Below are 24,224 nucleotides of genomic sequence, written 5' to 3' on the forward strand. Positions count from 1 at the left end.
CAAATAAGGCTGTAGCAATGAGAGTGATGAATCTATTTCACAACAGCGCAATTCACATTTCTGCGAGATCCTCAAAAGGAAGCAAAAGCAAGTGTCACTGGATAAGTTCCCTGTTAAAGTTGCATGAAAAGAAAAAGACTTATTTCACTGAGCCAACAGATAGAAGTGATTCCACTAGTGACAGTGAAAGTTATCCTACCCAATAACCTTCCTTTCTTGTCTCCCTCACACCAGCCATAAAGGTTTTCAAAGGTAAATGCAGGTTAATTTGGTTATTTTTCTTTATATTTTGTATTTTCTTTATTATTTTGTAATATGTTACAGAACTAATCATTTTCATATGAATATTTTTAGGTTGTGGAACAAATCATCTGAGTTTCCATTATTTCTTATGGGGAAATTTGCTTTGATATACAAGTGCTTTGGATTACAAGCACATTTCCAGAACAAATTATCCTCACAAGCCAAGGTTTTACTGCACATGATTTCAGAGGAAGCTGGGAAGAAACTGTTCTTTTGTATCCTGCATTAGCTAGACTATAGCTAGAATACAGTGTTCAACTGTAGGTAATAAACTTTTACAGGAACGTTGGCAGATTGAAATGTACCCAGAGAAGAGGGTCCCAAATGACAAAAGACAGAAAAACATCATGTGAAGAATAGCTAAAGGTTATAAGAAAGTTCAGATTGAGGAGGGGGGTGGCATAAGAGAAATGTGTCTTCAAATAATTCAGAAATAATGTACCTCCTATTCAAAGGCAGACTTTTCCTATTTAACGTAAGGTAATTCCAGCCTCTGTCTTTACCTGTCCTTTCTTCTGTTATCCTCCTTACAGCTAATCCTCTACTTTGCTCTTATCTATCACGTCCTGCCACTTCTTGAATTTCATGAAGTATCTTCACCCTTTCTCTTGCGTCTTCAATTTCAGTCTCTTCTTTGGATCCTTGCACTCTACATAAAAATACACACTTTTCCACAACCTGGCAATAAAACAGCCAACCAAAGAAATTTCCTGTGAACTGCTATAACTTTGAGTTCCTCTCCCATATCTCACTGTTCTTTACTCCATACCTTTATAGAGTCATCTTCCCTTCTGTAGGCACAATTTCTATTCTGTTACTACTATATTCTCTGGCACATAGTAGGCAATGCCTGGCACAAAGCAGGCACCCCATAAATACATGGTAAATGACTGATTATATGTAACTGTACTATTCTGCACCCCTCTTATAATGTTTTCTTTTTCCAGAAATTCTCTGAGTATTCATTCAACTTCTCTCTATGTATATTCTCTTTCTTATAAACCATCTTGGGCTAGGACCAATTAAGTGGCACATCCTAAGAGAGACATCCCCATGCCTTCCTTCAAAATCATAGCAACTAGTGTATTTCCTTTATGGCACTAATACAATTGGCAATTTTCATTTATAGTTTTAGTTCCTGTTTTCTCTACTAATCCTTCAACTCCATGAGGACAGGGAACAAATTGTCTTGTTTATGTAGCATAGTGCCTAGTAGCCTGGCCTGAGATTGCTGGTGGGAATATGGTGTCCCAATAGGGAAGATGGATTTTCAGTTAAAGGGAAGGAAAAGAAGCTGCTTGAGTGGTGAGTCAGATAGGTCAGGGAAGGCTTCCCTGGTAAGGTAACATTTGACCAGACACCTGAAGAAAGCACAGGTAGAAGTCATGTGGGTTAGTAAAGCAAAGGCCTTGAGGCAGAAGCTTATCTGGTATGTTCCAGCAAGAGCAACAATACCACTAGGGCTAAGCTAAGTGAAAAAATGGCAAAGGATAGTTAGAGGTGGCTTCAAAAAGGCAGTGGAACTAAGTTGTATAAGACACCTGTCAGCCACTGTGAGGAATTTGGCTTCTGCTCCGAGTGAGATGGAAAGCCACTGGAGGTTTTTTGAGCAGTAAAGTGATATAATCTGGTTTAGTTTAATGGCTGCTTTGTTAAAAACAGATTGAAAAGAATCTGTTACGGGCTGAATGTTTGTGTCCACCCCTTACCCCCAAATTCATATGTTGAACCTTTAACCCACAGTGCAACTGTATTTGAAAACAGGGCATTTCTGGAAGTAATTAACGTTAAATGAGGTCATAAGAGTAGGAACCTTTCTCACGGGATTTGTGTCCTTATAAGAGTTGGACACACCAGAGCTCTCTCACTCGCTCGCTCGCTCTCTGCACAAAAGACCATTTGAGGACACAACAAGAAGGCAGTCATCTACAAGCCAGAAAGAGAGCTCTCACCAGAAACAGAATCGGCCAGAATTTTAGACTTTCCAGCCTCTAGAACTGAGAAAATAAATATGTGTTGTTTAAGATGCCCAGTTTTGGGATTTTGTTATGGTTGCCTGAGCAGACTAATATGGAGGCAAAGAAAAAAGCAGGGAAACCAGGCAGGAGGCAGGAGATGTACAAGACTTAAGCTATAGTGGTGATAGTAGAGGGCATGAAAAGTAGTGAAATTCTAGATATATTTTGAGCACAAAGCCAATAGGATTTTTTGAGGAACTGCGTGTAAAATATGAAAGAAATTCTGTCTGGGGGCCAAACAACTAGCAGGATGGTAATGCCATTTGCTGAAATGGGAAAGACTGGAAGATGGGCAAATCTGGGGGAAAGGAATTATGGAAGCTAGATGCTCAGTTTTGGAAATGTTGCTTGGATGCCCACTAGTCATCCAATAGATATGTTTAGCAGGCAATTATGTACCTAATTTAGAACTCAGGGTAAGGTCCAAGATGAATAAATTTGGTTACTGTCAGACAAAGATGTCAGTCGAAGTCAAGGGATTGGATGAGGTCAACTAGAAAGTAAGTACAGACAGAGAAGAAAAGAAGTCTAAGTACTAAGCCCTGGGACACACTGATACTTAGAGATCAGGAAGATGAGAGCAGTTAACCATGGAATAGGGATGGAGTAGATTACACTATTCGCTCCTTGTTTCATATGCCCTTTGTCATATGACTGCAGCGCCATCCACTTACATGGCTGAAGTATATTTCCCCACCCCTTAATCTGGGACTTAGCTTTGTGACTTGCTTTAGCCAATGTATGGCATCTACATGATACAAGTAGAGACTAAAATGTGCCTTGTTGGTTGAGCTTACTTAGGCCATGTCCTGGCTAGTCCCAGGAAAAAGGGAATATATACATAGAGCAGAGCAAGCTAACTTACAGCCTGAAGCAGAGTTTCCCCAGATTACCTGCAAACCTGTGAATGAGAAAAAAAGGCCATTGCTTACTATTATATACTACTGAGATTTCTGTGTTTATTGTACAGAATATTGTGGCAATGTCAATAGCTAACTATTACAGGGGTTTACAGAGTTACAGTGTAAAGATCTACTGGCAAGAAATTAAACAAAGCCTGGCTGAGGACAGAGAGGTGTGACTTTACAAAAGAGGACAGAAAACAGAAAGGTTTAATCCTTTACCAACTCCTATGGATAACAGGTTTGTGAGGCCTGACAGATTTATCTAGCTGCAAGGCTAAATGAAAGGCAGTCAAGGTCTTAGACTCTACCTAAAGTGAGACCAAGAAGGAGCAGAGAAACAAGAGAGAATGGTGACTCAGATGTCAAAAGAAAAAAGCCTTTCAAAGAGGAGGGAGATTTGTCAATGCCAATGATAAATCAAGTAAAATGATGACAAAGAATTGGCTGTTGGATCTAACAATATGGCAGTCATTAGTCACCTTCACCAAAGGGAAAAACACTTAAAGAGTGAGAGAGATGGAGTAGTAGCTTCAAGAGAGAATGGGGGAAAGAAATTTGATATAATGAGTAAAATCAACTCTTTAAATATGTTGTTATGAAGGGGATCAGAAAAAGGGAACAAGAACTAGAGGGAAATGTGGGTTCAAGAAAGAGTTGTTTTTTTTTTAAGATGGGAAATGTAAAATCTTTGTGTCCCTATAAAGATGATGCAATTGAAAGGGGGGGAAATGCATAGTATTTTAAGGGGAGGATCCAGTGCACAAGTAGAGGACTCAGCCTTAGGGATAAACCTAAAAAGTTCATTTAAAGCACCAGGAAGGAAGGCAGATACACATCCACTGGTAAATGTGGTGGTTCAAATATATAATAGCTTCTATTTTCTCAGTTAAGTAAAAGCAAAGTCAAGATCACAGAGAAATAACAGGGAGGAAAGAGTTAAAGTTTGGGGAAGAAAGGAAAAATTTTAAATAATTATCTAGGAAAGAAGGAGAGTGAGTGGATTATTAAAATGTAATCTATCCATTTAGGCACACATTTCTCCTGCCACTATAAGCAATTAGAGAACAAAAATGGTACCTTACTCAGCTTTATATCTTAACAGCTCCTAGTACGGGAACTTGTACTCTTTGTTATTAATTTTCTATAATTTTACTTTCATTTCCTTTAATATTAAAATAAAATCCAGTTGACTTAGTATTTTGCTAGTCCTTAACTTTTTAAATTTTAATAAGAGAAGCTTGCAAGAAATACAGTTAAAGAACTAGCATAAAAAGAGTCCATGGTCTTTGGAGTTACTACCCACTTACTCAAATCAGGTTTGAAATCCATAAAAATGATTACTAATTTCAAGAGACTCTTGCCAGTTAAAACTCATTTTCTTAATATCTCAATATGACAGATTCTCTTTATTAAGAAATCCTTTAGGATTAAGGGTTTATACATAAATATAATTTGAAATTCACCTAAGCTGGAATTAAATTGTTTTTCTCACTAGTTCAAATATGTGTTATAATTCAAAACTGCTCAGAGATAAATGAAGCAGAAACCAAAACTTCTACAGAAAATACTAACACAAATTATGCATCTTAAAACATTTGTAATTACAAGGAAAAGACAAATCTTCCAGAGCCATCTCTAAATTTTAAAGAATTATTCATAATGACTTGAATATAATTAAAGTCTAATAGTGTATTGCTGTGATTTACCAAATGGGATTATTTTTAATACTGGTAACTTCCAACTTGTTAGCTAGAGCGATTTAATGAATATTAAAGTCATTCAAACAGTTCAAGGTTACTGTCTGGTATTATCAAAAAATACCAATTTCAAATTTGATATTAAAACATTTTGCAGTGAATCTGATGGGCAAACTTGATGATAATTCATTTGAATCACATAATAAAATTAAACACTGACCCAAAAAAAGGCAATTAAACAAAAGGAAAACATGTTTTCTATGAACAAAGCAATAATAACAAAAAAACATCAACTAAGCCTAACTAAATGCTGAAAGATTCAACTCATCAAAATATATTTTAGAATATGCTGTCAGCTCTACTTCTAGAAAACCTTCAAGATGAAATCATAGAGTGAGCATCAGGTACCAGCCTTGATGCTTCTGATTAAGTTCATAGTGGTCTAAACATACTGTGCCCCTTTCACCTGATACGTGTAGTAACAAACCCAAATGCTATATGAGCAAAGTAGAAAATCTAAAGGAATGAATCTGGCAATGATGGTAGAGAAAGGTTGGGACCTTAGGAGGTATACAGCCCATATAAAAGCATTCAAATTCAATATCTTAAAACACTCTTTTGACCACATACAATGCACATCTGCAAGCTAAGTTATATCTAAATTCAAAATCCTAAAGACCTTCAAGGCCCTCTTCAAATATCACTCTATCAATGTCTCTTCAAGTCCTCCATATTACAATCCATATTTTCTTCACTGCTATGTCCTTAGCACTTTGCCCTACTATTTATTTTAATATGTCATGTATAGGAGTTATTCTTGCAAGTTTCTGTGTCCTCCACTAAGTTTTGGGCAGAGATCTTACTTATCTTCAATTCTCCAAAAGCACAAAATACAGTAAGTAGTATTTTCTATAAGAAAAGATGTACCATATACATATAAAATTGAATCCAGACTCTTTCTCTTCTGGCCATGTCATCTAGTACAAAATATGAAAACATTTTGGCCATGGACATGAAGTGTGTTACTGATCGCAGTCATCGTAAAGTCTTTGGTTATAAACTACTCTGAGCCACCAAATTTAAAAGTATTCCAGAAGTGTTATCAAAGCAGTAATTCTAGATTAAAGAAATTCAACATAAAGAAAATAAATATCTAGCTTATCATTAAACATACTTCTAGAGAAAGTATGTTTACATACTTCTAGAGAAAGTATGTTTACATACTTCTAGAGAAAGTATGTTTACATACTTCTAGAGAAAGTATGTTTACATACTTCTAGAGAAAGTATGTTTACAATAGTAAATATGTATCTCATTTCAATACCCCTTTGAGGGGAAAGTTGTTGCTTTTTTTAATATGAAGGCTACAAAAATTCTTGTGCTGATTTTCAAGACTGCTAAAGTAGAATAAATTAAAAAATTAAGAAAACATTTTATAAGGGCACCTGAGTGGCTCAGTCAGTTAAGTATCCGACTTTGGCTCAGGTCATGATCTCACAGTTCGTGAGATCGAGTCCTGCATTGGGCTCTCTAATGTCAGCATGGAAGCTGCTTCAGATCCCCTGGCCCCCTCTCTCTCTGCCCCTACCCCCATTCTCAAAAATAAACAAACATCTTTTTAAAAAGGTTTTATAAATATCTAAATAACTAAATAATACAGGCAAAGCTCTCATTAAAAGTCTGTTTTAGGGTGCCAGTCTTAAATGTAGGATTGGAAGGCCTATGATTTTTAAAACTTCAATGAAAAATCCCCCACAGACACAAGATTCAACCTCTAAACAATTCCTAGGAAAAGTAACCCCACAGTTGTGAACACTAATTCCACTTGGAATGTTACAAACCTGGCTGCATTTGTTCCCTCTGGGTATTCACACCCCTTTTATAATTCACACCCCCTTGTAATTGAGAGGTACAATCTCTTTTCCCAACCCTTGAATCTCAGCTGCCTTTGTGAACTGTTGGCCAATCAAACACTGCAGAAAAGACAGTAAGTATGCTTGCTCCCAGTCTAGACCTCAAGAGACCTTGTATACTCCTGTTCCCTCCCTCCTTCCTTCTCTCATGTGTACACATGCATGCACATAGAACCATATTACTGTTATGTTCCCTGTCATGAACAAGCCCAAGGCAGCCTGCTGGATCATGAAAGACACAAGGCAGCCTCACTATTACCCCAGGCAACATCCTATAACAGAGCTACTCAAATGACCTATAATTGACCCCAGACACATGAGAGAACCCAGCCAAAACAGAGCTACCTACCAAGGCTCAGACTAAATCACCAACCACAGAATTATGAGCTAAATGAGTAGTCATTATGTTAAGCCATTAAGTTTCAAGAGACTTTGTTATACAGCAATAGCATACTAATACACAGGGAAGAAGACACAATCTGACAGGAACCAAAAGGGTCTCTGGAAGATAAAAATGCTGCCACTGACTTGGGAGACAAAAAAAAAAAAAAAAACAGTAGTAAAATGAAAAAATGGCTAAAGAAAAAAGAAGCTAACCTTGGAACTGGAGTTAACTTGAAACAGATAATAAAAGTAGGTTGCCCTTTAAAAAAAAAAAGTAGGTTGCTCTTTCCTTGTGGAGAAATAAAACCTACCCAAATGTTACCCACGCTTCAAAGCTCAAATCACAACTCTCCAATAAAATTCTTTCTGATTGCCCTAGGCAGAGTGATCATTCCTTCATTAATCATGTATAGACAGCACACTACTGAGGCCTGGACTTTAATCAGTAAATATAAATTCATATTCTAGGTTTATCAGCTATGCATCCTTAGGCAAGCTTCTTAAGTCTTTGAATCTGATTCCTCATCTCTTAACTGTTACTTAATAGTTCTCAATCCCACAGGGGGGCTGTGAAAAAACGGATTCTAAATGTGTCAACATATTAAACACAACATACATACTCAAAAATGTTAAACTGAATTTTGAGTGATTCATTCATTCATTCACTCAACTTTGACTGTATTCCTAGTGTGTGTCAGGCTATGTGCTAGACACTGGGAAAAAAAGGAAACAATTACTAATGATACCACACACAACTGCCTTCTAGTAATAACTTTTCACTCCTATAGCCCTAAAATTAGAATGAGGTTAGAAATTACTCCTTATATCTCTTCATATTTCCAAACAGTACGTGGCACAGTGTACTGAATGTAGTAGTTACAAAAATATTTCTGGACAATTTAATTTTTTAAAATGATAAGATTTCTACATACAACTTTTAACATCTGCATCTCAAAGCAAAGCAAGAGCATCATCACTTTCAATGCAAAGCTAAAAGGAGACTCACTTGACAGCTCACATCCATCCCTGCTTCCAACAGCACCTGAACAACTGCTTTGTGACCATTCCGAGCAGCAAGGTGTAGTGGCGTGTGCTTTCTAGTGTTGCAGCTCATTAAGTTAGGGTGTGCACTGATGATCATTTTGACCACCCTAAGTCGTCCATAGAGTGCTGCCAGGTCCAAAGGTGTTTCTAGCTTACTGTTCCTGATGGTAGGATCGGTGAGCTCTTCTAGGAGAACAGCAACTACTTCTGAGTGTCCATATTGAGCTGCACAGTGTAGCGCAGTTTCATTTTCATTGTTCTGTTAAGACAAAGATGTAAGATTAGGATTTTCAGAAATTCAGTTATCAAAATCTAAACAGTAATTTAAAACCAAAGATACTTTTAAAATGCAAGTTTATGACTTATCTATTTTAATAAGTATGCCTAACAGAATATCTGATAAAAAGGATCTATCATTTATTGCATTAAAAAAATCACAATTTTGGGGCGCCTGGGTGGTGCAGTCGGTTAGGCGTCCGACTTCAGCCAGGTCACGATCTCACGGTCTGTGAGTTCGAGCCCCGCGTCAGGCTCTGGGCTGATGGCTCAGAGCCTGGAGCCTGTTTCCGATTCTGTGTCTCCCTCTCTCTCTGCCCCTCCCCCGTTCATGCTCTGTCTCTCTCTGTCCCAAAAATAAATAAACGTTGAAAAAAAATTTTTTAAAAAAAATCACAATTTTAATCATTTTAAGAGGAAAAGTCAAATTTTTCCCTATATTATATATTTCAATTTTCAAGAGCGATAAATGATTTAGCCATGTTAGTCAGTGGCCCTGCTGGGCCCAGATGGTCAGTGTTATCTGTACTATGCATCATACCTCCATGACATTTGTTAATGAGAGAGAGTAATAAGAATTATAACATACTTTTAACAGACTGGCTTTCCAAAAGGCACTTGAAATGGTAAATTCTTGATAATGAAAGAGTTACGGAATGATTTCCCAAATTAAGTTTCATTTTATTTTCCATGTAAGTACAAATTATTGCTCCTTTAGCAAAAAGAGAATGAAGACATACTGGCCCTCAGATTAAACAGCATCATTCTGAAATGTAATTATGGATTGAGAGACAGACTGAGACCCATTGCCAGACAATCTACAAGAAGTATCATAGTATTACATATACACCTAATAAGGGTTCCAATGGAAAATCAAGAAGATTTTCCTAGAAGTTTAGCAAGATAAAAAGTGTACCTGGATAGATCTAGAGCATATAATGCTAAGTGAAATAAGACAAAGAAAGACAAACACCATGTGATTTTACTCATATGTGGAATTTAAGAAAGAAATGAACAAAGGAGAAAAAAAAAGAAGCAAACCAAAAAACAGACTCTTAACTATAGAGAATAAACAGATGGTTACGAGAGGGGAGCGGGGTAGAGGGATGGGTGAAATAGGTGAAGGGGATTAAGAGTACACTTATCTTGGGGTGCCTGGGTGGCTCAGTGGGTTAAGTGTCCAACTCTTGGTTTTGGCTCAGGTCATGATTTCAAGGCTTCGTGGGTTCAAGCCCAGCATTGGGTTCTGTGCTGGCAGTGCAGAGCTTGCTTAGGATCCTCTCTCTCCCTCTCTCTCTGCCCCTCCCCCATTCATGCTGTCTCTGCCTCTCTCAAAAATAAACTTGAAAAAACTACTTAAAAAAAAAGAGTACACTTATCTAGATGAACACTGAGTTATAAATTGAGTTACTGAATCACTACAATGTACACCTGAAACAAATATAACACAGTATATTAACTATGCTGGAATTAAAATTTACTAAACCACTCATAAGGTAGATGGATGTTTCAGTACATTTAGGCAAATGGTGTAGATAGATGGTATATGACTATGTCGGGAGGTAGAAGCGTTAGTCAGGAAAAATGTAAACAAGAAATTTTAATAGCAAAAATGCAATGATCCTGAATGAGGGTTTGAGAAAGGGGCTGCCATCACCAGAGTCATCATCATAACTAACACTATGTGCCAGGCACAGTTGCATTCCATACATGTTTACTCACTTACAAGTTACATTTACGTTTACCTCACTGTGAGATGGATACGAATATTATCATTATTGCCATTTTATATATGAGGAACTGAGGCACTGAGTAGTTAAATAACTTGCCCTCAAATATACAGCCTTTTAGTGTTGGGGCCAGGATCTGAACATAGGTAGCCTAGACCCAAGGTCAGTGCTCTTAAAACCGTCTTCCACAATAACAACTATTACTACTGTCATTTGCTGAATGAGTATATACATTGGTTCATTTCTCCTACACCACACTGCCTGCCAAGTATTATTATATTGTCAAAGAAGAAAGGAAATTAGTGATCTGAAAGCAGAATTTCTATAGATTTTGCTGAAAAGAACCCTGAGTTGTAATAGGAAGTAAATACTTAGATATATGCTCTGACCATATGAATAAAAGAGTAAGTAGGGTTCAAACCGGAACAAATCTTAATGTCCCTAAAAGTAACTCAGACTTGCTCTGGCCGATGAATGCAGATAAGCTGAGAATACAGAGTTGAAAGCAGAGGAAGGATTTGAAAACTTAAAGACAGAGTAGCAAAAAAATTTTTAAATGAGCACTACGAAAGGCTTCTTACTACTTACCTTTCAAATAAAAGTATCAGAAGAGGGCATTTGAAGACCAAAGAATAAGGCCCAGAAAAAAAAATACTCCCTGGAGGCAGTCACCAAAAAGTTAAGATCTGATGGATGGGAATCCAGCTGGAGGCATTATTTCTTCCATCATTTTGGAGGCAGTCATTCCCGTTCTTAGTTTGAATGTATTGCTACAGTCTACTTCCTCATAGAGACTGACCAGATACAGGTCTGCATTCCCTGTTTATCTGGCTAAGTTGTAGAAGCCTGATAAGAAAATCAATTTTACTACTCTACACCATAAAAATAGGATCTAGATATATGCCTTCTGACCAAATAAAATTTGCCCTTGGTTGGAAAGAAATTCAATTTTCAAAACAGCACCTCTTTGAGAAAAAGAAATGGCAATTATGAAATAATCATTCCTCAAAGACCTCTCTACTTTTGCAGAGGTCTTAGCATAGGATATTATAAGTGCAAAATTGAAACTTTGTCTATTAACACCAATTATCATTGTTCAGAAGTCAAAAAAAATTATTTCAACCATGCCAGACTTACTCAGAAGAAAATACTCATAGAATTTATCCATGATGAATACATACTTGTATTGTCACATGAGAAAGACCACAACTGTGTTATCTTTATAAGAGGCCTGATTGTATACTTGTATCCATACTAACAAGTGATCTAAAAGAATCTAATTTCAAATAAACAGACTCTGAAGAAGAACTGATTGATAACTGCTAGTAGATCTACAATGAACATTCTTGAACAGTTAATCCCTACTTCTTCTTCTTCTTCTTTTTTTTTTTTTTTTTTTTAGCCAAATGGGTGTTCTCCAAAACTATAGGACACTTCTAGACAATGGGTGGTAGGAAAAAAACAGCTAACAAAAGCTATTTTCCAAAACATCTTGCTTTGGAAAGTAAAACCAATGGAAACTAACACTAGTTATGTTTAAATTTTGGTAAATGGCAAGAGAATATACTTATGAGCTAGGCTCTTCGTGTTTTTGCCCTAATGTTGGAGGAAAGAGGTAAAAGGGGGGGAAGAGATGAATATACAGAGAAATATAAATTGTAAACATGCATGACATCAGAAAAAAGGAAATAATAAATCAGCTGACAAAAGATGGGAAGGATGTATCAATTATAAAAATGATAATCAGGGCAAGGTCTACTTTGTTTTCAAAATTATGTTGCCCTAAACTGACCACTAATTTTAGAGCAGTATAAAATGGTGACCTAGGTTGAAGTGCTAATAACCCACACTTACAAGCAATAGTAAACCACTCAATCTCTCTGAACCTATCTTATCTGTAAAATTAGAATATTATCCTCTCTATAAACCTTAGGATATAGGAAAATGCTTTGTAAACTTTAAATATCAATATATAAGACAGAATTATTTTTAAAGAAAGGTGTATTAGAAACCAAAGACTACTTTCAGAAATCAGAATGAAGCCCTGACAATTACACATAATTTACTATAATAATACGGAGTATTATTGGCTAAGAGCTTGAGCTTTGCATCGGAAAAACCTGCCTTCAAATACTAACTGCATTTCTTGGGGTGCTTGGGTGGCTCTGTCAGTCAAGCTCCGACTTCAGTTCAAGTCACGATCTCACAGCTCTTGAGTTTGAGCCCGCATTGGGCTCTGTGCTGACAGCTCAGAGCCTAGAGCCTCTTCAGATTCTGTGTCCCCATCTCTCTCTGTCCCTCCCCTGCTCATGCTCGCTCTCTCTCTCTCCCCTCCCCTCCCCTCTTCCCCCCTCTCATTCTCTCTCTCTCTAAAATAAATAAACATTTAAAAAATTATCAAAAAAAAAAAAAACTAATGACAACTGCATTTCTTAGTAGATGTGATATCATGGGCAAGTTATTTAATCTCTCCAAGGTAGCTTCCCACATATAAAATAAGAACAATATTTAATCCCTACTTCATCAGGCTACAGTAGAGCTTAGTAAGATAACATAGATGAAGTACTTTGCACATCACCTGGCATATAGTAAATACTCCATAAGCAACGGATTTACAATGACAATACCAATGTGCTATTGTGGAGGGCTCTGGAATTAGAGTCCAAGTCTGACTGTTAGTAATTCAGTAATGTGTGCCCTTAGATGAGTTATGTAACTTTACTGAGCCTGATTTCTCACCTATAAAATGGGAGTATAATATCACTTCAGAGGTTGTGAGAATTAACTAAATAACATATTATAGGTGAAAGTGCTTAGCATAACCTGGCTATCTTATGTCTCAGTATATGTTAATTACCATTTTTATTCTTTCCCTCTATTGCTTAAATACATAAAGGTTTATAAGTAACTAGTATATTTCTGTCATATTCAGAGGGGGAAATAAATAAACCTAAAATGAAAAGTTGCTATGAAAATAAAATTCCCACATCAGAAACTTTTAGGAGAAATGACACTGAATGATAGAAATAGGCCAGTGCTAAAGGAGTACCATATAAAAAACAAATATTAAAACAAGGTATTAAAAATCACAAGAAATTTTCAATTTGTTTCCCGTAGAAACCACAAGACAAAACAACTTTCAAATATAAATTAATTCTAAGTGTTTTTTTTATTTTCATGCCATTTAAAAAATATTTTGCTTGTAAAAACTAGCATCCTCTTTTTTAACCTTGGATGGTTTTTGCATCTTATTATTTCAGGTTCACTTTGGGGCATTCAGACAGTTTTAAGAATAACCACCAGATGGCTCATCCCACAAATGATCTTTTCACTTTTGATTTTCTGACAAACATAACAGCATTCCCAAAAATTTCCCTTCAGCATGATATGCTGATAAAGATAGACATATCTCTCATTTTTTAAATATTGAATTTATGAGTATATTTGCATAAAAAATATTCTGCATTCTATAACCTATAAGCATAGAAATTTTGTGATGAATATTAGTAATACACTTTTCCAATTAATAAAACATTTTCCCTACCTACAGGAACTTTCTACAAGTGCATTTTTCTGGGGGAAAAATGTATTTTTCTTCCCTTTGGTGTTTATAGTTAGAGCTATGGTTACTTTTCATTCTTTAGTCTGAATTTCAGTCAAAGGCTTGCAAAGTCTGTATGCATTTGAACAGTATGCTAATTGCACTTTATTAGATGTGCTTGCCCTAGAGTAACCTACTTGCATTGATGTTGGACAACTGCCAACCTGCAGCTTAATGCCACGGTTGTAATTCAATTGTTGGACTGCATGCTGGTTTTCAAATATAGTTTTACAAAATGGGAACAGTAGGGGGCATGCAGAGCTCAAGATGTTTGTTATCATACTGTATTAGGGGACCATATTTTACTTTCTGGAATCTGGGGGTCTTATTTATTTATAATAGAGAGACCGGCATTCCTTTCTTAATATGTCAGTTATGTGTAATATGGATATTATGCACTTGCAAATATTTTTACTTTCTCTGTCATTATATTGCTGCTGGGTTTTATTCAACTCACTCTGGGCATACGCACAGGAAATTTTTAACTTAAAAATATTTACAGTTGTGGGGCCCCTGGGTGGCTCAGTCGGTTAAGTGTCCGACTTCAGCTCAGGTCATGATCTCACACAGTCCGTGAGTTCGAGCCCCGCATCAGGCTCTGTGCTGACAGCTCAGAGCCTGGAGCCTGCTTCAGATTCTGTGTCTCCCTCTCTGTCTGCCCCTCCCCTGCTCATGCTCTGTCTCTATCTCAAAAATAAATTAAAACATTAAAAAAAATTTTTTTAATATTTACAGTTATGACTAGCAACTGTATATACTGTATTTTGCATTTTGATTCACAAAATTCTATTTACTGTGAAAGTGCTACATACACGGGAAGCATTTTGCAATGAATCCATCATCAATGTTTTAGCATTTAAAATTTTATTAAGAAAATCTCTAATTCGGAGTGCCTACGTGGCTCAGCCGGTTAAGTACTGACTCTGGATTTCAGCTCTGGTCATGATCTCACTGTCACAAGATGGAGCCCCCTGTTGGACTCTATGCTGGGTGTGGAGCCTACCTAAGATTCTCTCTCTCCCTCTCCCTCTGCCCACCCCCCTGATGGTGCACACACACTCCTCTCTCTCTCTCAAAAAAGAAAAGAAAAAGAAAAAGAAAAGCTCTAATTCATATTACAAATGTGAATTCTGTTCTATCTTATTCAAAAACTACAAAATGAATGCTTATATAAGGCAATCAAAAATATGACAATTATTTCCTTTATGTGGGATTCTCTTATTAACAAATATCTTTATAAATGCCCAACTTAGTGCCAATGTAACTAATACAAGTGCAAAGGAACTTTACAATTTCTCCTTTAGGAAATTTAGCAGTGAAAAGAGCTTTGGCAGAGTAAAGACAAAAATTATCAATTCTTCACTGTTACCTTACTTTGCAAAACTAAAAACACAATAGCATGAACAAACATTTGACAAGTGCACCTGTTCATTGACTCTAGAATGTGATGGTCCGTGATGAATAAGAATCTTCACAATTTCTACATCTCCTTTCCAGGCAGCCAGGTGAATGGGAAAATAGCCTTTGTTGTCTGCTACATTTGTTGATGCCTCATACTGAAGTAGTTTGAGAACTATGTCCCTAGAAGAAAAAAAAAACAGAAAAGAAAATATGCTAACCACACAGATTTCATTAAACAGGTAACAATGAAAGTATACCAGTTGCTGGTTGGCAATTGAGAGTAAGAGACATAAAACTGGGTTTAAGTGTTAGCCTATTCAACATTTGGCTATTTTACTTACCTGGAAAACCACCAACACCACATACACAAACAGAGCACTAACTAACCAATGAAAGTCCTTAATAGAATTCATTTGGGAAACATTTATCTAATTTCATAACTGAATGAAACAAGTAAAACATTTTTTTAAAAATACCTCTTCCGGGGCACCTGGGTGGCTTAGTTGGTTAAGCATCCAACTCTTGGTTTCGGCTCAGGTCATGATCTCATGGTTCGTGGGTTCAGGCCCCGCGTCGGGCTCTGTGCTGAGCACTCAGAGTCTGGAGCCAGCTTCCGATTCTGTGTCTCCCTCTCTCTGCCCCTCCCCTGGTCACTCTCTATCTCTCTCTCTCTCAAAAATTAAAAAAAAATAAAAATAATAATAAAAAAATAAAGTAAAAATAAAAATACCTCTTCCTATTTTTTTTAAAAGGGTTTTTTCCCAAACAGCCCATACCTGAGAGTTAGTGTGAAGGAAAAGCTGAGGATAAGCAAACTCCTTATTTACAAAAAAAAAAAAAAATCATGCTACCAAGAGACTTTTAGAGAATTTATACATCATTCCTGCAAAGAGTGGAAATAATAAATTGAAAATGCATATAAAAGACAAAGCAGACAGCAGGAAAGGGGGGGAAAGTTTAATAATTTTTCAGCCATGGCATACAACATATTATGAATATGTTATTCATACTTCTGCACTCCTTCATCTCTCCCTTCCAAGCTTAAAAAAAATGATTTCAAGGGGTGCCTGGGGGGCTCAGTTGGTTAAACAACCAACTCTTGATTTTGGCTCAGGTCATGATCTCACAGTTCATGGAATTGAGCCCTGCACTGGACTTGTACCGACAGCACAGAGCCTACTTGGTACTCTTTCTCCCTCTCTCTGCCCCTCCCACACACGTATATACATGCATTCTCTCGCAAAATCAATCAATAAATATTTTTTTCTTTAAAAATGGTTTCAAGAAGGAAATTCATTCATGAGACAAGTTCCACTACTGATTCAATATCAATTCATACTCAACATACCCTACCTATAGTATTTTGTACCCAATACCCAACAAATTTTCAAAGCAAAAATTCTGAACTGTAATATCCAACTTCAGGAACAGTTAACAAGTTTTGGTACACATTATATTGAATTTTGTATCAAACAATCAAAAACAGTAACTCTAAACAAAAAATGCACTTTTACCTGGAAGCATTTATGAAGCAATTAAATTGAAGCAAATAAATCTATTAAATTCACTTAATGAAATCCTAGACAGATATACAAACACATGCATATATACATATGCAATTACAATAAATTCTAAAGTTGTTTCTCATATATAACAAATCACTGGTAGTAAGAACAAATGTAACACAAAGAGCTAAATTTAAGTATTTCATGAAGCCAGACTTTAAATGTAAGTAACAAATGAGAAAAATTGGAGGAAGTCTGAATAGTTAAGAACTATAATAGCTACCCCCTACAAACATACAAAATAGACATGATACAACACAAACATTACAGTGAAAAGTAAAATATAATGCCCAGAATGTGATCTAAACTTATGAAGGGGAGCAGAATATACCACCCCAAAATATGTCTCTTTGGCATAAGGATGATTTTAGGCTCATTACTTTCAAGAAAGAGTAGATGCTGGAAAAGCTCTGAAAATGGACTAAAAGTTACCTTTTTGTAATAGACATTTAAATTTATAACAGAAATCGCCATTTGTAAGGAAGTCTCTCTCCCTTTTTTTTGTGCCAGAAAATGAAAAAGGACTCTATATCTCTAGAATTATCAAGGAGGAAGGTAGCAACTTCTATCTGTACAACAATCCCATACCTTGTTTACTGCGCTTTTCCTCCTAACCTCCCATAACTGGTTCTCTTTGACAAATATCTTTTCATCTTTAGCAGGCAATGGTATTTAAGGTGGTGGCAAGGGCCATTTCAGGGGATTAATTCAGTTTAATTCCGTTTTTCTGGGTTATCTCCCATGTATACAAGAGGTATACATGTAACTAAACTTCTTGTTTTTCTCCTGCTAATCTATCTTTTTATTATGGGGAGAGGGAAGAGTTCCTCAACCAAGAATCTTGAATGGTAAAGGGAAAACTATTCTTCATTCCCCACACATGAAACACTAGATTTAACAGATAAATGCATGAAATCATGATGAAAAAGAACCAAAAAAATGTTGTACAAATATTAAAGTTCCAAGGAGTCCTAGATTTTCTAATGATAAGATGTCAGTGAAAATAAGAATAAATCTCATTTTAATATTCTTTTTAAGAACCAGTATTATAAAATCTGAATTTAGAAAATTTGGATTTGAGTCCCAGCTACACAAACTGCCTAATGATGTGACCCTAGAGAAATTATTTAGGCTCAGTTTTCTTTTTCTTTTCTGTAGGGGATATAATAATAATAATAATGCCTACTGGTCAATATTGGTAGGAGCTTTAATTGAGATCACAGAAAAGAAGCCACTCAATAAACAGTAAAGCACTATACGAAAATATTAGTTCTTGCCCCAAGTAAAAATAAAATCCTTTCAAAATAGAAATGCTTCCAGCAAATCACCTTTGTAAAAATGAAATCTGAAAATCCAAATGACACTTGAAGCTTGTCCAGTTCATATATTTGTCCTCACCTCTCTGCCATGCAAGAGTTACTATATAGGGTCTTCCATTCTGAGATAAATAGCTACAATGGGGTAAAAAGGATTCAAGACCTATGAATAACAAAAGCAGCTAAAAATCAGAATATCTGGTTTAAGGTACCAACTCTACTATTTACTAATTTGGTTATCTTGAGCAAATCAAATAACCTCTGTCAGTCTTTCAGGTATTATTAAAATAGAATTTAAAGACTACGTCTTCCTGACAATCTGAATGGGTTGTGGTGTGAATCAAATGAAAAACAGGTATGACTGTAAATTTGTATGCAATCACACATATTCTCAAGGCAAGCTACAGCAATGTTTACCAATCCCAGCAATTTTTTTAATGAAAGATTTCAGTATTTAAATAAAAGGTAAAATGATACCAAAAGAAGATACAGTTAAATATATGGATCTAAAAAGTGGAATTTACACTACCACAAAATAGCCTTCTCCAAATTCATTTATCAGAGAAAGATACTTATGTGAAGAATTTTAACTTTATTCCTCAATGCCTAACCAAATAAAAAAAAATATTCTGAAACTTCTAAAACCATTTCCTTTCAAAGGGTAAAGAAGATAGTTTAAGGGGTTCATCAATCCTATTTTCTCTTACTCCACAAAATCCATTCAGAGTTTCATTTGTTCCTTGGCTCAAGTCCTGTTGACATTTTCTAATAATGTATGTAATATACATTTATTCTTTATTTATCAGGAAGATTGGTGAGATAGTGAAAATTTTAACTTACTGACATTTGTATTATGTATTACCAGTACCTAATATCTAAATCTGAAAAAACTAATCTGTATGCCTATGAAATTGCCTTTGGTGAACACTAAGATCCTAACTAAACACTATTATATTTAAGTTTTTAAAAAACTTATTCATTTTATTATATTTGTTTTTTTGTAAATTTAAATGTGTGTTTAAATTTTTATTTAAGTTGTACCTTTCACCTTATTCAAAGATATCAGCTAATGAACTGGCATGGCTCAGGTTTCTAATGTGAAAACATATTTGTGAAATATAAAGCTATATTTCTTTTTTTTTAAAGATTTTATTTTTAAGTAATCTGTACACCCAACATGGGGCTCGAACATACAACCCCAAGATCAAGAGTCCCATGCTATACTGACTGAACCAGCGAGGCATCCCTAAAGTTATATTTCTGATCAAAACTGTGTCTGTCAGTCTTACTGAATCATAAATAAGATATTAACCAACAAATTGCCATTAATCTTTCTTATGATGTATATTAAGAAATGATGTATACTTGTACATGTATATTACAAGTAATATGTATTAAACAGGCCCTTTTCATCCAGACTCATTAAGAATAAACTAAATTTGGGGTACTATCTATAGTATCTAAGCTGAAAGGATTTATTTAACATTAGGATCCCCCCAAATTAGTATTATTAATTTTCATTTTTATTTAAGTTGTACCTTACATCTTCCAGTGGTATCAACAAATGAACATGTTGACTGTGCTAGGTTAGTAGGCATGAAATATTAAGTAATATTGATGAACAAAGTTTATAAAATAGCAGAGAAATAACCTCTATATCTTAACCATAAAGTGCCATTCTTTCTTATATACAGCATTTGATAAATAAGAATTGCTCTAACATCCTAAAGTTAATGTGGTTGATGAGATCACAGAAAAAATAACTCCATTTCCCAGGAGTAAATTAAATTTAATAACAACATAATTTAAATCATTGCAACATTTTGCAGCCTGAAGCTAATATAGAAGTTCAGGTAAAAATAGGAATTCTAAAAGTATTGATTTTTGCTAATGTATTTAATTTGCTTCATTTTCTGATAGATATAAATACACTTCTAATTAATATGAAATGTCTTTTAAGAAGTTTCAGGATATGTTCTGAGCAAAATTAAGTTCATTGTGAAGGTTCAACATTCAAATTTCTTCACCTCAAAAGCAAATTTCCCTATAATTGAATCATAACCAAAGACATTTATTTTGTTCCATCCTCCCTTACTTGTTAGTAGTCTAAATAACTCTGAAGTAAACACAAGTCATTTTTATATGGATATAGTAGTAACAAACTAATGAAATTCTCAAATTAATTAAGGCCTTTTTTTATTTCAGACTTTCTTGAAGATTTTACTTCTCCTTAACAGAAACAGAGTTGCAAATGCATTCAACATGGTCAAAAGACTCTAGGACATACACTCCATTTTCTGGCTGGAGCTTCTTTTTATACTGAATTCACTCTCATAGATTTCCAGAGAAAGTGAATAAGAGCAAATTTTAACTAGTTAATATCCTTATCCAGGAAAGAAGCAATTATATCCAAGTTATTTCTAGGTTATCCAAAGAGAAATTTCATGGACCAGACTATATAAATTTTTAGAGGAAGTTCTCTCCTTTCATTAGAAAACCTAAGAAAGAGTGAATCAAACGTACACATAGCTTACCATCTGGATTCTAGATACAATTTGAGATACAATTTGGATTTCAGATAATGGAGTCTAGAATCCAAACATTAAACATTCAAAGAATGAGGCAAGAACAGAAAATACTTAAACCCCACGCATATCAAAGACACATATATTTCAAAGATATAAACGTAACAATTTAGTGCTGACAGTTTTCAAAACAGCATCCAAGAATCACAACGTGCCCAATATAGTTTAATGAGATGAAACTTAAGAAAAAAAGGAAAGGAATAATTTGCCAAGAAGAGGAGAAGTGAAATATGAATACAAATGTTTACTAAAACTTTATAGTGAACAATAAGATTATTATTTAAAAAAAAGAAAAGATGAGAAAAAGAGAAAAGGGAAGGACAGAAGAAGGAAAAGGAAAGAAGAAAGGAAGGGAGGGAAGAAGCGATAGAAGGAAGAAAGGAAGGAAAAAGGGAAGGAGGTAGGGAAGAAAGAAGTGATGGAAGGAGGGTGAGAGACAAGAAGAAAGGCAGAAAATCAGGCCAGCTGGCTGGCTAATGTCTACTAGGAAGAGAATTAAGAGAACCAAATTTGTGGCAGAAATACATGAGAGAGAAAATGAATCCTCCATATTTTAAAAAAGAAAAACAGACATAGGTCTCTTGCCTATCTACTGAAATAATTTATAATCATTGCTAGTGGATTTTGTTCTACTGACGGTGGGGGTTTTTTTCTATCATTTGAAGGTAATAATTTTCTAATCTGCAATTACAAATGACCCAGGAAATCACTAACAGAAGTACATTTTCTATTGTGTCTTGATTTGGCTAAGTGAGATGAATTGTTCATTATGAAACAATGTATTTCAGGTATAAGGTCCTATTCTGTTTGAGGATTAACTAGAGTTGATAAACAAGAGCTTCCAGTAAAACATACAAAATAAGAGGATATAATATGGGCATAATTTGCAGTACGAAGGCTTAGACCATGTGTTGAGGGTAAAGGAAAAGCCTGTGTTCAAAGGAAAAGAATAAACTACAGAACCCTGTAATAATACTTCTAGCTCTATGATTCCATGAACTTTAGCCTAGAAATCATAATGTTTTCAGACACAATTTACAGATGATGGCTACAACAACAATAGCAACAAACATGGAAATGATGTGTTTCTGTGCTGACTGCTAACGCATGCTTGGGAAGAATACAAAATAATCAATTGCTCATTACCTTGCTAAGTGAGAATAGCAAAAGCAAAGAAAAGAAAAAACATTCTTCTCTGGCTCTGAGATATATTCTATGACATTTTTTGTCCTTCAAATATATCTTCTTAAACCAATATTAAAATTAGCATTCTGAATGAACATACTAGTTGATGGGAGGCAGTCCAGAAATAGACAACAGAACAGAGGAAAGCAAGCAAGAGTTTAGGAAACTGATGTGCAGAGTCACAAAGAGAAGATAATGTACAGTATTGGCAAAGGCATGCACTTAGAACTAAAACACTTAAACTCAAGACACAGCCCCACCTTAATATCTAAATGACCACTATGTCATTTATCCAGAATGGTCTTGTTTCTCCATGAGGGGAGGGGGGTTGGGTTGAATAAATCATCTCTAATTACAAAAATCCATGGGTAATTTAAAGTCCATAAATCTTACACTCTAGATGGAAATGTAAATTTCAGAATTTTAGCATCACAGTACATAACTGAGCCACAAATACAAAAGCAGTGTATCATAAAATGTAATCATTGAAAGGAACAATGAGAAATATCCAGCCTATGTATTCAGTACACTGAATTCAGCACTAGATGGGTTAATTAAATGGGGAAAGGTCACATAACCAGCAGAGATGGGAAGATGGGATCAGAAATTTTCCTGCTTTTTTCCAATGCCTGTACAATGACACTGAGTAAAATCTTTCTAGAAAATGTTAAAAAGATGGGATCTTCATATAAAATCAGAGATATATAATTCTCAGAGAATACCTGCAATCAAAGAGATCTTAAAAGATATCTGGTCAAATCACTCATCTCTTTATGGTCACAATCTTAATGATTGATATTCAATTCACTTAAATTATCTTTACTTTGTAAATTGCTAATAGAAACAAACAATTATGCAGTGGGCATAGGGAACCATATCTCAATGGTTAGAAGTTAGAACTTCATAGGTCATCATGTATGAACAATAACATTTCCTAAACATGGAAAGTCATGGAGGAATATGAATGCTAATCCATGTTGAAATATTATTTTGAGAAGTACTTATAATGACAAGCTATGATAGAACAAGAAAAGCAGTATAGCTCCAATGCTCAGGCCTAAGATCTTCTGTCCATTAGATTTGATAGTCTTTCCAGTTATTTTCCCAACTGGAATTTCCTCTGAATTAGGAATGACAATTAAGATGACCAAAGAAGCCATCAACATTGTATTTCTTGGGCTGATTTCATTTGCTTTTATTCCTGATGACCCAGGTACAAAGAAGAAAAAATAGTAATTCCTTTAAAACATTCAAATGATAGCAATCTGAACACATGAATTCATCAGGACAACAATAAAGTTTGAAAAATATCCAGCAAATAAAAGGTGCTAAGTTACATGGTATAAGATGATTCAATATAGACTAGGGAGTGGATAAATAGAAATGTATTTTGGGAATTCTAATACTAAGAATCCAAGTGACAAAACATTATGATTACGTATATAATTACATATGCGTAGATATAGATATATCTCCATATCTAAACAGAATGATAATGCTAGGTTTCTGCAATAAGTTTGAAGTTAAAAATATCACAATGATAAATGGCAAAATGATAAGTTTCTTGTGTAAAAACTTTAAGTCCATAAAATGTGATCAAGTGTGACTTGATCCTGTGTCTCAATTCATAGAATAAAAGAAAGGTTAGGTGGGAAAGCAAAAGGTAACCAGAATTTTTAATTTTTTTTTGTATGTAGCATGTTTAAGGCAATATTATCACATCTAAAAAACTAAAGTGAAATGAAATGATCCATATCTGGGAAGACTAATTTGGGCCATTAGAGCAAAGGAAAAACAGATAAGAAAGACTGACATAAAAAGAACGCCTTTTGTTCTATGATGGGGTAAGACAGGACATCTGAATCATTCAAAGGACTCCTCACACTGTGACTCTGGCACAAAACCATAAGGTAAAGTAGGTCAAATACTAGAAATGAAGTGATGGTTATGGTTACACATTATTTCATTGTCCATATTGTAGGCTATCACATTACTGAAACATAATTCCACAGAAAGAAATTAAAAACCAGAAAGACTATCTTGAATAACAAAGAAAAAGCATTTTAAGTAAATGTGAAAGATTTTGAAGTGGTTCATATAAATGCCTGTGACTCATATTCATAGTAAGAATCTATCAAGATTTTACTCTTGGTGAATACTCCCCATGTTTGATAAAGACACCCAAAAAGGTAGGGAGGCATTAATAACAGGTTTTATCCCATTCCTTCCCATAAGTTATGCATAACTAACATGTCCTATCACTTCTTTCATTCTCTTCGTGTGGTATTTGACTATTTTACG

General features: G+C 35.1%; 1 protein-coding gene across 2 annotated transcripts in view; it reads right to left on the bottom strand.

The window, feature by feature from the left end:
- ANKS1B (ankyrin repeat and sterile alpha motif domain containing 1B) overlaps positions 1–24,224 on the bottom strand; it is a 1,101,801-nt gene that overhangs the window by 907,693 nt on the left and 169,884 nt on the right. For both annotated transcript variants that reach the window (XM_047867387.1, XM_047867386.1), the window contains exons 3-4: positions 15,296–15,452; positions 8,227–8,523 (exon numbers count right to left, since the gene is read on the bottom strand). In XM_047867387.1, coding sequence (XP_047723343.1) covers positions 8,227–8,523; positions 15,296–15,452 — 454 coding nt within the window. The remainder of the gene's footprint in view (positions 1–8,226; positions 8,524–15,295; positions 15,453–24,224) is intronic.

Source organism: Prionailurus viverrinus, chromosome B4, assembly GCF_022837055.1.
Source record: "Prionailurus viverrinus isolate Anna chromosome B4, UM_Priviv_1.0, whole genome shotgun sequence".
Taxonomy (NCBI): Eukaryota; Metazoa; Chordata; class Mammalia; order Carnivora; family Felidae; genus Prionailurus; species Prionailurus viverrinus.